Below are 16164 nucleotides of genomic sequence, written 5' to 3'. Positions count from 1 at the left end.
GCAATGGCCCACGAATGTCTGCAGTGCCTCTGGTCTCTCACATACACCATCCACAATTTCACTGATGTCATTGTAATGAACAGACTTTCCAGATGAGGGAGGGATCTAGAAACAAAACCACTTACTCATTAATTTGGAAATGTATTCTACTGTCATGTATAGCTCAAAAGAACCAATAAATTAAAAAGAAAGAAAATGGAAACATGAGGAAAGAACTCAGAGAAAATTATGTTCATGGATTAAATGTATCATTGACATTCCATGGCTTTGGAAAGGTCACTTAACTTCTCTGTGATTTAATTTCATATTGGTCAAATGTGCTTCATGGTATTCATTATGCCTAAATAATAATAGCTGACTCTATTGGGCTTTTTCTGTATGAAAAGTATTCTAAGTATTCTACATGAGCTTATTATTTTAATTCTTACAATAACTCTAATGGTAGGTATTATCTCCTTTATTCATATTTTTTTTAAAAAAACTGACACAAGAAGATTAAATACATTGCCAAATGTCACCAAGTTAGAAAATAACACAGTTAATATTAAACCTAGAGAGCACAGTTCCATAACTCAGGCTCTTATCTATTATATTATGCCATACAACTCTGAAATATCCAATACTTTTGAGGCTTAGCAGAGATAATGAATGGTATACTATTGAGTAAAGTTGAAAACAATTAGAATTACTATTCTAAGTCACAACTACAGGGTCATATCCTTGAAGTCTAGAGTTGTGGTAGGTGCTTTAGAGCTTCCTCACCAGCATTCTGTAGCCTAAACAAACAGCATTGCACAATGCAACAGTAACTTCTCAATAAATGCTTGTTGAGTGATTTTACCTCCACCTTCATCTTTGATCTAAAATTTCCCCAACTCTCCTTTCAGATCTTCTTTACTTTCATGGGCTCCTCTCCTATTTCCATCATCTCTACCCCAACCGTGGCTTCCAGGTGTCTAGACTTGTATTTACAAGGAGAGTATCTTGGTTTCCAAAACTGACTTACCTTAAATTTTCTCTGCCACCAGAGAGACCACGGGGACAGCAGGAAAAGGACTGGGTCTCAGTGTTAGCTTAATTTCTCGAGATCTTGATAAAACCACATCATATATCTGGAGTTCAGTCCTCTCGTACATAAAATGGAGATAAGGACCACATATGACTGACTGCATCATAGAAGTATTTTGAATTCAAATGGGAACAGGACTTAAAACTTAAATAGTTGTATACATTGCCATCAGAGTCACTGCCTTCAAAACTAAGTGTCTTAGAAAATGTTCATTAAGTTCTGCTTAGAATGCAGCTCAGCAGTAGAAATCCCCTGGGCTCAAGCCCCAGTACTGCAAAAAGAGAAAGAAAACTTGTGAAATGCAGCAAGCAGTGCTTACAGGAAAATTTATAGTCATAAATGTTTATATATATTTTTTTAAATCTCAACTCAGTCACCTTAAGAAAGTAGATATAATATCAATAGTAGTTTTGTTTGTCAACTTCAAATGTTAATATAAGGTTTATTGTGAAGTCAGGAGGTATGGATTGGATACTTATGGTGGCAATTAACTATATGCAGAGCCATGTCTCACACGTATGTGTGTGAGGACACATGCACACATACACATACCCCAAAATGAGTGGGAAACAATCACAACATCAGCTGCCACATAAACCAGAAAACAAACTAGTTCTACCACTATCAAAGCAAATCAATTTTTATCACTTCGGTTTCAGACAAATATAAAGTTGCTTTGCAAATGGTAACCCATGATGAATCTTTTAAATCAGGTACCCTTTATGTGTTTTTCTGATAAGACTTGATTATTAAAACATTCCAACTGCTTCTAATTACTTTGAAAGAAGTTTAATTTGTAAACCAAGAATCATCTAAATGTTAAGAAAATCCAAAAGACCAATAAACACTAAGAGTGTGCTTTGCTTATTAGCCAAATCATCCAGAAGATAAACTTAGGGGAATTTCCAAGTCTAGAGTATTCTTAGCATTCATTCCTTGAGCATTAAAGACATGCAAGTGCTAAGAATGATGTAAATAAAGACTGGGCACAGAGGCACACACCTATAATCCCAGTGGCTCTGGAGGCTGAGTCAGGAGGATCACAAGTTCAAAGCCAGCCTTGGCAACCCAACAAGTCCCTAAGTAACTTAGTGAGAACTTGTCTCAAAATAAAAAATGGTTTGGGGGTGTGGCTCAGTGGTTGAGCACCCCTGAGTTCAATCCCCAGTACCAAAAAGAGAGAGAGAGAGAAAGAGAGAGAGAGAGAGAGAGAGAGAGAGAGAGAGAGAGAGAGAGAGAGAGAATGATGCGGAACAGCAAAAAACAAAAAGTCCCCAGGGCCAGGGTTACTGCCTGCAGGTCACAGACTCAAAGGATGTAAGCCCTGAGGAAAGAGGAGCTTTGATTTTCTAAAGACAGAAACATAATTGTCAGAAATACTGATTCCTGGGGCCTTGTTAAGAAATTGCTCTGGGGCCATTAGAGGGGGCTGAGGATCAGCTGCTGGAACTAAAGGGGCTGTCCTCTAAGTGCTCTCAGAGCAGTAAAACCCCACAGCAGGCCACCCAATGTCCCCGCCTCTACTGCAGCCAGTCCTGACTTCTAGGTGTTGGCATAGGCTGTTCCACTTGGAAGGCCCCTTCTCCCCTTCCGCAGTGCCTCCTTTTCATTCATTCACTCAGGTCTCTTCTTCAGGAAGTGAAGAGCTACTTCCAGCAAATATGGAAGTTTTTACTTCCTCATGGTCTCTTAACACCACTAAGGAAGCACTCCACTCTGGCCTCAGAAGCAGAGTATCCAGCTGGGTGAGGTCTTAAAGGGTACAGCCTGCATCTTGGCCTTGAATTCCTTTAACAAAACAACTGTTAGCAGTTGTTTTGTTAAAGGATTTTTTTTTTTTTTTTGCACATAAAAAAAGCTATTTTAAATGCAAATGGTTTGGACTCTCCTTTCTCCCATTTGTGGTAAAAACAAAAACAAATGTCCAGGGGAACTCAGCAAAAATTGGGAGCACAAGGAAACTTCCTCTCTCCAATAAAAGATGTCGTCCACCAAAATCTACAGCTAACATCACACATAATGACAAAAGACTAAGTGCTTTCCCATTAAAATCAGTACAAGACAAGGAAGTTGACCCTCCCTACCCGTATTCAAAGCAGCACTGGAAATCCTAGACAGTACAAGAAGGCAAGAAAGGAGAAGAATAGAAAGAAGAAAACTGTCTCCATTTGCTGATAACCTAATTGTCTATGTAAAACTAAAACACAAGCCCACAAGGATTCTACATTAAAAAAAAAATCCTAGAATTAGTAAGTGTAGCAATGTTGCATGATTCCAAGAAAATTTATGGAATGCAAGCCAGAGGCAATGGCATACACCTGTAATCCCTGCAACTTGGGAAGCTGAGGCAGGAGGATCACAATTGCTCCACTCTGGGCAATTTAGGGACACACTGTCATGCTGTTAAAAATAAATAAATAAAAGGGATTGGGAATTAGCTTGGTGATAGTGAGAAACTAATGTGACTCCATTTTTGAGAAACCAGCCTCTACCTCAGAACAAAGCCTGTCCAGGGAAGGGGGCGTGACCCTTGTCCTTGGAAAAACCCACAGAGCACTCCTAGGCACATACCCACCCTGCTGAGTTGTTTGTCTGTAAATAACAGAAGAGGTCTGAGGTGCCAAGTGTCCCTGACTCAGTTAGGCTAGGTGAGGGCCCATAGCAACTCCCTAGCAGCCTCCAATCAACATGAGACAGGGAAAATACCTGGAATGCCAGATGACCCCCCAGTAGATTATGGTGGTTGATAACATGTTGGGAAACCATGTGGTTTAGCACATACACCCCTCGTGGCCTAAACCAATTAGTTCAAAGGAATCCCCCTCTTGTACTAACCTATCACCCCTACCCAACTTGTTCCTGTTGGTAAAGATGGCACCCGGAGAGCTTCTCTTCCGGGAGCTCAGGTCCATGACGCACTGAATGGCACGCGAACCGTCACCTCCAATCCCTGCGAATGGCACGAACTTTGAATGGCGCATCTCCAATCCCTAAAGTGGTGTGAACTCTCGGCCAATGAAGAAGTAACAGCCCACTCGCCTTGCTCCTCCTCATCCTGTGTTGAGCCCATAAATATCAACACCCTGTTCTGTTCGCTCTTTTACTCTCACTCTCACTCTCTTACTCTCCCCTCTCTCTCTTCCCCCTCCTCTCTCTCTCTCCCTCTTCCCTCTTCCCTCTCCCTCTACCTCTCCCTCTCCCCACCTTCTCTTCTGCGACTGGCCTCTATGGTCCTGCTAATAAAATCTCGCACAGGTAAACGGTTGTTTTGGCTTGTTGAGTTTACGGAGCTTTTCCATCGTCCTTTACAGTTCCCACCAGTGAATGTGCTAATCAATGTTAAGAGTTGTTTGATTTTCCTGCGGTATGGAATGATTTGCTGTGTGATGTTGTGACGCATAGAGTATCCCCCCAAAACCTATAAAATCTCACTGAACAAAAGACCGGGACTCACTCCCTGGGACCCCTGCATCGGAACGGTTGTGAGTCCAGGCTCCAGCTTGCATTAAAGACTCTTGTGTGATTGCATCGGATTCAGCTCCTGGAGGTCTGTTGGGGTCCACAAATCTGGCATTACAGTAGAACACCCCTGGGCTCAATCCCTTGTACTGAAAAAGGTAAAGGAAAGAAAAACTCATGGAATATAGCAAAAATAATGTATAGAGGGAAATGTGTAGTTGTAAATGCTTATATTTAAAAAAATAAGGAAAACCTCAACTCAGTCAACTAAACTGAAAGTAAGCAGAAGGAAGGAAATAAAGATTTGAATAGGGATAAATAGGCAATAGAAAAAATTTTGAGAAAATGAAATAAAGAATTGCTTTCTTTAAAAGATTCTCAAAATTACAAACCTTTAACTAGACTGATCAAGGGGGGGGAGGGAAAAGACACAAATTACTAAATTTGGAATAAAAGGACATTCTTACCAAAAAAAAAAAAAGAAAGAAAGAAAAAGAAACAAAGAAGGAAGAAAATCCTATAAACAATTGTATGCCAACAAATTAAATAACTTATAAAATATGGGCTTATATCTAGAAAGACATAAACTACTAGAATTAACTCAAAAGGAAACAGAAAATCTACCAAGACCTATGGTAGATTTAATTAGTAATTAAATGATTTAATTAGTAATTTATAAATTTCTCAAAAGAAACATCCCAGATCATATGGCTTCACTGTTGAATTTTGTCAAACATACAGAGACTCAACACTAAGCTTTTCAAATTCTTTTTAAAAAGAAGAATAAAAAGGTAGGACTTCCCAATACATTCCACAAGGCCAACATTCCTTTAATACCAAACAAAGACACCACAAGAGAAGACAACACAGATTAATCTTTTATACACAGTTATGGTTTAGATATAAGGTGCCCCCAAAAAACTCATGTGTAAGAAAATGCAAAAAATTAGAGGCAAAATGCTTGGGTTAGGAGACCCTAACCTAATCAGTGAATTAATCTGCTGATAGGGATTAACTGTAGGCACGAAGGGTGTGGCTGGAGGAGGTGGGTTTCTTTGAGGTTCATATTTTGCCCATGGTGAGGGAAGTTCCTTCTCACCCTCTTCCCCAACCCCTTCCTGGTTCCATGTCCTGAGCTGCTTTCTTCACCACACTCTTCCACCATGGTGTCCTGCCTCACCTCAGGCCCAGAGCAATGGAGTTGGCCACTTGTAACCCCTGATAATGAGGTCTACATAGCAGGGGACAAAGTTTCTCCAAAACCACAAAAACAAATCACAGTTAAGCAAGTAAACTTCAGACTCCCTTCAGAACTGCGAATTTCTTCTACTCGTTGGCTTCACAGGTCATGGTTTCCCAGGACCTTCATGTTCTTTGTTGGCATAAAACCATCTTTGGTTGGCTGTGAAGCTGTATCTGTGCAACTGGAGGCAACCATGTGGACGGAGAGCTTAACAGGAGGACCGCAGGAAGAGGACACGGAGAAGGCTGAGTGGATGGTGGTGAGCCCCTTGCCTGTGATTGGCAGTGGAGAACAGAAGTTGTGGTTCACACCTGCACTTTTGTATGACCTCTCATGACCTCTTACTTTCCAAGGTCTGATTCATGGGTAGAAATGACCATGAGGCCGAATAGCAGACCTTGGCTTTGGCTATAGTTTTCAGGTTTAGAATTCTCTATCTTGGAGGGTTGCATGTTGTGGTCTCAGATTCTCTTTCCACTAACTTAATGCTGGTTTATCTCGAATACAGGTTGTCCACACAGCAGGTCATTCACCAGGTATGGATGTAAGTCGCCCAGCTTGCAATATGAATTGCCAGTGCCTCGTTATGTGGGTCTGTGTAGAGTTGTCTCCACTTTCTGTATTACGTTAAACTTCGCTCACATATATAACTACCTGCTGCCGATGGATGTATTTCTCTGTTTTAAGGATTGAGACTGGGTTAAACAGGTCATTTCGTCTTCATTTAATAACAACCACTACTGAAGAGTGACTGTGTATAAGTGTAGGTTAGCTGTCACACTTTTTTAAAAATTATTATGTGTATTGTAGGAGGTAGGATTAGGAAGTTCACTGTTCAGGAATTTTCTTTACCTCCTATGCAGAAGAGCAGATAACTAGCACTGCTCTGGCTTTGGTTCCAGGAATCCCCAGCAGTAGTGAGTCCCCCAATCTAACATGAGCACAGGTGCTTCATTATGAACTTGACTAGCATGCTCAACTGCATAATGTTCTGGCATTCTTTTTTTGAAAGGCATTAATTTATCAAATAAATTGTTTATATTCAAAAAGAAAACAGCCCGCTTCTAGACTGCTTCTTCAAACTCTTCCAGCCCCTGTGCAATGCCAGTTCCAAAATTTTCAATATTTGTTATAGCAACAGCCCTACTTCTCTGATATCAATTTTCATCTTGGTCCGTTGTGTGTTTCTGACAATACCAATTCTGAGTAATTGATAATAAATAAATATTTATTAGCTTTGTGGTTCTGGAGTCTGGGAAATCCAGCATCAGGTGCCAATATCTGGCAAGGACCTTCTTGCAGTTGTCTCATAGCAGAAAGAAGAAGCACAGAAAGGACGGGGTGGTGGGCAAAAGGGAGCAAACCAATCCCTTATAAAGAACCTGCTCTCACAATAACGAACACCCCCCCATGAAACAGCATCATTATTCCATTCATGAGAGCTGAGCTCTCACGGTGATGGTGGTGATGGCAATTGAACCCAGAGCCCAGCACACATGCCCTAATATTTGATTCTACTGATTTTAAATCAAAGCCTACATCAGACTTCCCACATTATGTCACCCAAAGGGCTATCTCCCCATCTATGCTTGGGATTGATTCTGACTGATCACAGTTATGAAGTACTTGTCATATGCCCTGACCCGTTTAAGAAGTAGAAGGGGTGGCTGAGCAGGAAAAGTTGTAGCCCCTCATCACTCTGAATCTAATGATGGAAACATATGTTTGTAGGACAAGCAGAAGACCCACCACCTGACACACTGGGGTCATGTCAAGCATGCATATCTTACTCTGTTTCATGCCTGATCATACTTAACCCCGTCACTACCCTATTCTGTCAGTGTCCCATTTTGCTCATGAGGAAACTGAGGGGTGTTTGGCATCTTGTCCAGAATTACACCATGAGTAAATGGCAGAGCTAGGATTTGATCCCAAGTCTGCTGACTGTCCAGGGTTTGGCTCCCATGTAGAATATTTGTCACTAGCTTCATCTTGATCAGGTTCAGGGAGGGATCCCACAGTTACTTGGGGCACATTCCTTTCCCTATAGGAAGTCATGGTCTTTGGGGGCCACACTATGCAGGACACAGTGCAGGCTGGTACTCAGCCAAGTGTGGTAGGGAGGGTGGAGTGGGGCACTGTGTAGGGGCTGAGAACAGCCAGGAGCCCGACCTTGGCCCCCAGCCCATGGGAAACCCTGATTCATTCTTTAGGGCCCATGGAAGGCTTCCCTCACATCCTGCCCAGCCCTGGGCCCCTGTACTCCTCAAGCCATGCACTTACTCCAGTGGATGCTCACATGCTGTTCCCACTGGACTGTCAGGAGAAACACAGAGAGGCTGTGGGGAGCAGGGAGAGTGGGGGGCTGGTGCAGAGACCTTGGTGCCAGGCTGAGGGGGCTAAATGTGTGCTCAGGGCTTTGGGGGCCTGCAGTGGGGCCTGGAGGGTCCCAAGGCACAGAGGCTCATTAAGAAGCTGCCTGACTTGTCCTCCCTGAGGATCAGGAGCAGAAGGTTAAAAAGACCCAGCAGGCTCCTGACTCATCCTTCACACACAGCCAGGTAAGGAGGGGAGGGACGGAGGAGGGGGCCTGAGGCACAGAGTCCTCACACCTGGACCAGCCCTTCCTGATGCTCCCGCCTGTCCTTGTCCCTGTCTCTCCCTGACTGGGCGCCTGCCTGCCTCTACCTCCTTCCCATTTGCATCTGGCCCCTCAGACCTGGCATCTGCTCTTCCCCCAACCTCTGGACGGCTCTGTTCATGGATTTCCTTCTGTCCCACTGTCTACTTATGGCTTTGACTTTCTCTCTTTCTGAGGAAGAAAGGAGGAAGGAGGTGAAGACGGTGACTGTGGAGCTAAGGCAGTTGGCTCTCCTCTGCATCCCAGCCAGGTTGGGACCCTTGGATTGAGGATACAGGACAAGGGACTGGTAAGTGAGGGAGAGGTCAGGGTAGCTAGTTCCAGGAGTGCAGAAAGGGGTGTTGGAGGCTTCAGGAGAGTCGGGGAGCTGGGGGAGATGCTGAAACGGGGAAGAACTAGGACACTCACACTGGAGAAGGGGAGGAGGTAACAAACCAGATATTGCTACCCCGGCATTTCTTTCTCCTGGATGGAAGTCATAAAGGTGCTAGAACCCCCTACCCCACCCACCTTTTATTGCTCTCTCTCTTTTCCACATTCTCCTCTCCTCATTTTCTCCATTTTGCTTCCTTTTCTGGTCAGTTTGTAGCAGAGACTGGGAGAGGGATGCCTATTGAGACACTACTGCAATAGCCCAGGCCTCGGGTCCAGGTGAAACAGGCAAGTGAGAGGAGAGAAGGATGGCAAAGTCCTCAACTCTTTCAGTTGGAGTGTACCAGAGACCCTCCTGCACCACTGTGTGCAGGTCTGGTCACAATACATCCTTGACATGGGGTTCATTAAGTTTTATTGAACCTTTCCTGGGATCTAGATGCTTACTACCTTCCAGGATGGTTGACTCTGTCTGCACTGCTTCCAAGTGTTAGTCAGCTTATCATCACTATGACAAAACACCAGAGGTAATCAACTTAAAAGTGAGGAAAAATTTATTTTGGCTATGGTTTCAGAGGTTTCAGCCCACTGACCCTATAGCTTTGGGTCTGTACTCATCATGGCAAGAGTTCATGGCACAGGAGAACTTTACACTTCATGGTGGCCAGGAAGCAAAACAGAGAAAGAGGAAGGGCCCAGATTCCTATATTCTCTTCATGGGCACACCCCCCAGTGACCTAACTCTCTCACAAATGGCCCCACTTACACTTCCTGAAGGTTTCACTACCTTCCAATAGCATGCTCCCTTTCTCACTTTCTTTAGGCCTCAGTTGCCCTGTGCTGTTGGGTCATCTCTATACACTCCCTCTACCCTCCCCTCTTCCTGGGTGGAACACGAGCCTTCTGTGTCTTTTTCCTTTACCTCTCACCTGGTCTTCTTCCAATGCCTTCTCTTAACTTCCAGCCACACAACATGTTTCTAAACCCTGAGCCCAAACAAATTATATCTCTGCTTGAAACCCACCATCACTCACCACAACCTAAAGGATTAAGTCCGTGCTTCTTAGCAGATACACACACTATTTAGACCCAGTTTCCTTCTTAATTTTAGGCCCATCTTCCAGGAATCCCCTTTCCTAATACCCCTGTGCAGACTTCATCCCTGGGCTCCCTGTTTGCACAAAGCTCTCCCTCAGGCCCTTGGCACCTGCTGCTCCCTCCATTTGCAAAACTCTTCTTTGAGTTCTTGGCTTGGCTAACCCTGCTCACCCTCTAAGATTCACACCAGGTGTTCTGTTCTCCAACACAGCACTCCTCACTTGGTGGCTGTTCATCATCTGCCTGTCTCTTCACTGTGTGCCCTTTGAGAGCAGAGGTTTTTATTTCTCCACCCTTAGGGCTTAGCACAGAGCCATGGCAGACAGCATGCATTTCCCTCCTGGTGCTAAACACATTGGGAATGTTTTGTATATTTATTCCTCTGTTTTCCCTTCTAGACTGTAAGCTCTTTAAGATTAGGAATATACCCTGTCCTTGAACTTGTTTATCCTTGTCTTTCCAGCTCCTATACCCGCATATGATTAACCAATGAATGACACCATGAGCAGGAGCACTTGATGGGCACTGGCATTATTGAGCTCCCTCTCTGTGGCAGTCACAGTGCTGGTTGCCTCATGAATAACCTACCACTACTCACAGGCTGTCTCCCTGGTAGACATCATATCCATTCCACGAGGAAGAACACTGAGGCTCAGGAAGATTAAATTACACGTACAAGGCCACAGTAAAAGCATCAGGACTTGCACTCAAGTATCCCATTCCAAACCCCATTCTTCTCCACCAGAAAATTCCACCTCCTATGGCTCCATGAACAAGAGAATCACCTTTAATCTCTACAGGTATAAACTAAACCCAAACCCAGTCTTTATCCCAGGCTACCTGCCAATCATCAATCTCAAGGGGAGAAAGGGATCCTAAGGGGTTTATTAAAATTGGGAGGGGTATCCCCACCAGGCTGGAGAGCTTGAGATGCCAGAACTGTCTTTTTATTTTTGGTACTGGGAATTGAACCCAGGGCCTTGTGCATCCTGGGCAAGTTCTCTCCCAGTGAACTACATCCCCAGCCTCCAAAGCCATCTTTTTTTTTCAAAGATCTTTATTTTATTTGTTTATTTTTTTTATGTGGTGCTGAGGATTGAACCCAGTGCCTCACACATGCGAACCTACAACCCCAGACCTTCCAAAGTTATCTTTAAGCAAACAAGACAGCTGTTATTCTACCTCAAGTCTATTCAAGTTTTAAAGTCAAGTAGGAAGACCCTTCCCTTAAGAATTAGGTGAGGATAAGAAGAAGCAGAATTGCTGAATAACCCCATCTAAAATAAAATCTGAGAAAGCTTCCAGGGACTTGAAAGAATCAAGAAATGCAGGCTCAATGTAAGTTATCAAGGAACCTCTCATGTTTGTGGAGCCACATATCTACACCCACATTTCTGATTCCCCTAGTTTTCTAGAGTGATCAAAAGTTAAGCTGAGCATAGTGGTACATGCCTGTAATACCAGCGGCATGGGAGGCTGAGGCAGGAGAATCATGAGTTCAAAGCCAGCCTCAGCAACTTACCAAGGCCCTATACAACTCAGTGAGACCCTGCCTCTAAATTAAATTTAAAAAGGGCTGGGGGTGTGGCTCAGTGGTTAAGCACCCTTGGCATTCACTCCCCAGTACCAAAAAAAAAAAAAAAAAAAAAGTTGGAAGCACCAAATAAAAAGAGTTCTAAATATGTATTTTGAGACAAGGGGAAGAAGAGAGTTTGAAATCTTCACCATCTCACTGTGCAGCCAGGTCTAGGGAGAAGGGCCCCCAAGCAATGCACTATGTGATGGTAGCTCCTGAAGGAGAGAAAGGAAGGTGGCCTTTAGGGGGCTGGTAGAACGGAAGGAAATGAGACTTTGGAGTTTTTCAGAAAAGATTTTGGCCAGAGAAGTTAAATATTGACAATTTCCCTTCCTTCCCCAAAAGTAACCTATCCCAGGTAGACCCCAGTCTCTGAACTGACATTAATCCCAACTAGGACCCAATGGCTACTGACCTTGGCAGCAGTGGAATGGCCATGGCAACTGAATATGGCTTCCAAACTGGGCCAGTAGGTCCATTTCTCTTTCTGCAGCTGAAGAATAATGCAGGCGTTTCCCTGGGAGAACTGCAGCTCTGTGTCTGAGTTCATCCTTCTGGGCTTCTCCAGGGATTCCCAAACTAATGTCATCCTCTTCAGTCTCTTCCTCTCCCTCTACCTCTCCACACTCCTGGGCAATGGACTCATTGTCACCTTGATCCACCTGGACTCCCGCCTCCACACACCCATGTACTTCTTCCTCAGTGTCCTTTCCCTGCTGGACATGAGCTATGTCACCACCACTGTGCCCCAGATGTTGGTGCATCTGGTCTGCCAGAAGAAGACCATTTCCTATGTTGGGTGTGTGGCCCAGATGTACATCTTTCTGGTGTTGGGCATCACTGAGGGATGGCTGTTCTCTGTCATGGCCTATGATAGGTATGTAGCCATCTGCTCTCCACTCAGGTACAAGGTTATCATGAGCCCTTGGCTGTGTGGGGCAATGGTCATCTTTTGTGGACTATGGGGTGTCAGCTGTTCCCTAGTCTACACTGTCTTCACCATGCGCCTGCCCTACTGTGGCCCCAATGAGATCAACCACTTCTTCTGTGAGGTGCCTGCTGTTCTGAAGTTGGCCTGTGCAGACACATCCCTCAATGACAGAGTAGATTTCATCCTGGGCTTCATCCTTCTCCTGATACCACTTTCCTTCATTCTGGCTTCATATATCCGTATCTTCATTGCAATTCTAAGGATTGGTTCCACCCAAGGGCGGATCAAGGCCTTCTCCACCTGTGCATCGCACATCACTGTGGTCACCATGTTCTGTGGACCTGCCATGTTTATGTACATGAACCCTGGGGCCAATGCTTCCCCAGAGCGGGACAAGAAACTGGCTCTGTTCTACAATGTCATCTCTGCCTTCCTCAACCCCATCATCTACAGCCTCAGAAACAAAGATGTAAAGAGGGCTTTCCTCAAAGTAACAGGCTGGGGCAGGGTCCCTGAGTAAGGCCACTGGAACACATCCGGGCCTGAAAAGAAGAGGGTCTATAGCCCTTCACTCTATCAAAACAGCAGACACTCAAGAATCATTCACTGGTGGTTAATAAAATTGAGATGCAGAAGTAGGTACCTGGTATGGACCTGCTGAGGCTCCAGATGCTAGGCTATGCACAAACATCAAAGGAAACAATTGTAGACAGATTGCCAACTATGACCTGTGACTGATTCTTTTCTGTTTCTGGGAGTTTCAAAAGGTCTGGCACAAATAAAGCATGATTAACATTTGTGAATTGAGTTACTGAGTGAATAAGAAATGAACATTTTAAGTCAAATCAGGATGGCTGGGACAAGATGACTCCAAGGACCCCAGATCAGTAACTTTCTTTCTCAGTCAGGAGAAAGACTAGATCTAAAGAAACAGTCATAGGAGAAAGGAAAAGTAACCTTAGGAATAGGACTAAGAGGTTGGTCACTGTCCATTCAGCACTGTCTAGGGGAGTGTGGGCCCTAGGATACAGGATTCATTCTGTCCCTGGGGAGGTGAGCCACTGCTGTGGGGAAGAGAGATTTTGAGGGGTCTCTCAGTACACAGATGAAACATTACCCAAACTACATCAGAGTGTTTAAGAGCCAGACTCTAGGGGCTGGGGATATAGCTCAGTTAATAGAGTGCTTGCCTTGGGTTCAATCCCCAGCACCACAAAAAAAAAAAAAAAAAAAGAAAAAAAGAAAGAAAAGAAAAAAGAAGAGAGAGAGCCAGAATCTTTGGTATCTGTAGAATTTTGGGATGATGATAACAATAGCAGACTAACACTTTATAGGATTGTTGTGACAGGTTAAGTTCTTACAAGAGTGCTTGACACATTGAAGTTTCCATATAAACATGGCAACTTTTCTATTCTATAAGTAAAGATGATTGTGGTGTTGGTGAGAGTTACACCACAGTAACCAAGCAGACATCTGAGACCCTTTCAGCCGAAGGTAAATGGCTATTCCACTCTGGGGGAAGAGATAGCTAACATTATAAATAAAAAGAGCTGGCCTTTGTTTATACTTCAGTCTGCTGTGGATTTGGTTAGCTTGGGTCTGTCTCCCAAAAGCTCATGAACTCAGTCAGCAAAACTATAAGAAAACTATGACAGGCCCTTAAGATATAGCATGAAGAGGTTCTGATGACAACCAGCCAGCATTCTGGGAGATATCCTTATTAATATTCCACTTTAAAGCTTTTTTAAAAAATTTATTCTTAAGTTTTAGGTGGACACAATATCTTTATTTTACATTTATGTGATGCTGAGGATTGAACCAGTGCCTTGTACATGCTAGGCCAGTGCTATACCACTGAACCACAACCCCAGCCCCTCCACCTTAAAGCTTTTAATTAACATTTATTCAAATGTGAGATGGGTAATCATTGGAGTACTTGAGTCAAGAGGTTGCTGAGAGGATGGTAGCTGGTGGTGGTCATGATGGTGGTGGCTTCCCTTCCCAATGTCAAAACCATTCACCCATGGCTTCAGCCCTCAGTGTCCCTTACACCTTGGACAAGGCACAGACAAGTTACTCATAGAACCTTAGGAAATTTTACTGACCATACAGTCTATCATTCCCTGAACGGCAGCAACACTCCAATAAAGATTAACTTGAAAAAAGAAGCTTTCTCAAGGGGCTCTCCTCATCTTTATAGAATCCCCTCCAAATTTTACCCTCACATTTTCTATTGCTAGAGGAAAAAAAGAGACAGAAGTTCCTAGCTAATCCTAGTTGGCATTCCTACATGCCACGTCCGTAGGACTATCCTACTAGCCTAGACATTTTCTGCTCCAAACTTGGCTTTGACTTTTCAAAGTTCAGATCACCCAATGGACACAAATGACAGGTAATTCAAGGAAATACTGCTGTGGAGAAACTCGGTCAGACTCTGGCTCTAAACACAAAGGAAACTTAAAAACTTTTCATAGTTCACCTCTTTAAGGTCAGAATTATTGAACCTTTATCAACCGACAGTCTTCAGTCTTCAATGAAACTGTGATGGATCCAATGAAGGTGATAGAGATTCAGTACATGCAGAGGTCAGTCAAGGTGGTTTGAATTCAGTAAGAAAAGTAAAGATGATTGTGGTGTTGGTGAGAGTTACAATAGTTATTCTTGGAATAAGGTGAATATTTGGCTTTGCATCTCACAGCTAGGTATAGAGCAATTTCTGAGCACACTTGAGGAAGTAGTGAGGAAGAAAGCCTCAGGGAGATGCTAGGGAGAGAGAGAGAGAGAGAGAGAGAGAGAGAGAGAGAGAGAGAGAGAGAGAGAGAGAGAGAAACCTGGCAGGACCCATGTAGAAATACTGGTTAATTCAACAAGCCCCCAAGTCTTAAGAGAAGGAGTAGTGGAAATATCATATGGGTTGATGTGCTATTCTGCTATATCAAGATTAGATCAGGTGGTATACTGGGAAGAGATGGCAGGAATGTAGTTAAGCCAAAGAACAGATATAGTAAGAGTTGAGGGTGAAAGGGAACTGGGGGAGTTGCTAGGAGAAAGTGAGATACAGAAAATTTAGACTTCAGAACAGGAAGTGTTTCTAGGTCATTAGGAAAAGGGCCATCCCAGGATGCTGCTCCTGGGGGAAATTCAGATGTGGGTAAAGAGATGAAGGAAACATTCAGTGGAGAAGGTTTGAATGTGCCTTAATTTTAGGAAAGGGATTTCATAGAGAACCTTCAAGAAAAGGAGACCAAGCTCAACTTGTGAAAGAATATATGGGATGGAGCCCTAGCGAGGACATGCTGGGTGATAATGGTAAGAGATGAGCAGAGGTGACAGTCTGGAGTCGCAGGTCCCTGTTTCTGGCCATAGGACTTTGAAAATGACCTCTAATTCCCGTGAGCATTCGTTTTCTCAGTTTCTGATTTTTCAGTAAAATCCAGATAATGATACTTTGAAACATTAGAGAAACTGCATCCCTTTGGGTCCAATCAGGAGACACAAAGGACCCAGTAGGCGAAATAAGGAAAAGGTAACATAAACAAGTAACAACTATGAATGAATGGGACCCAAGGGACAAGAGAGAGGGGCTGAGGAAGGACAGACTTGGAAGGGGTTAGACCTCATTAGAGGAGGTGTGGTTCAAGCACTGAATTGCAGAGGAATTAGCTGGTTAGCCAGGCCCCAGCTGACAGGCAAACTAACTAGGGGGCAGGCCATCAGCAAGCAGGGCTAGAGACAAACAGCTGGGTGCTGGCTGCCATAGGGAGCACAAGGTCTT

General features: G+C 43.8%; 1 protein-coding gene across 1 annotated transcript; it reads left to right on the top strand.

The window, feature by feature from the left end:
* The first annotated feature begins 11961 nt into the window (after positions 1-11961).
* On the top strand, positions 11962-12909 carry LOC139707448 (olfactory receptor 2A12-like). Its single transcript, XM_071618724.1, has one exon. The coding sequence runs from the start codon at positions 11962-11964 to the stop codon at positions 12907-12909; it is 948 nt and encodes a 315-aa protein (XP_071474825.1).
* Positions 12910-16164: the final 3255 nt, after the last annotated feature.

Source organism: Marmota flaviventris, chromosome 10 (genome assembly GCF_047511675.1).
Source record: "Marmota flaviventris isolate mMarFla1 chromosome 10, mMarFla1.hap1, whole genome shotgun sequence".
Taxonomy (NCBI): domain Eukaryota; kingdom Metazoa; phylum Chordata; class Mammalia; order Rodentia; family Sciuridae; genus Marmota; species Marmota flaviventris.
This window is presented reverse-complemented; position numbering and strand designations above follow the sequence as displayed.

Excerpts from the sequence above, each read along its gene's own strand:
- LOC139707448 (XM_071618724.1), top strand. The coding sequence starts at position 11,962 with ATGCAGGCGTTTCCCTGGGAGAACTGCAGCTCTGTGTCTGAGTTCATC.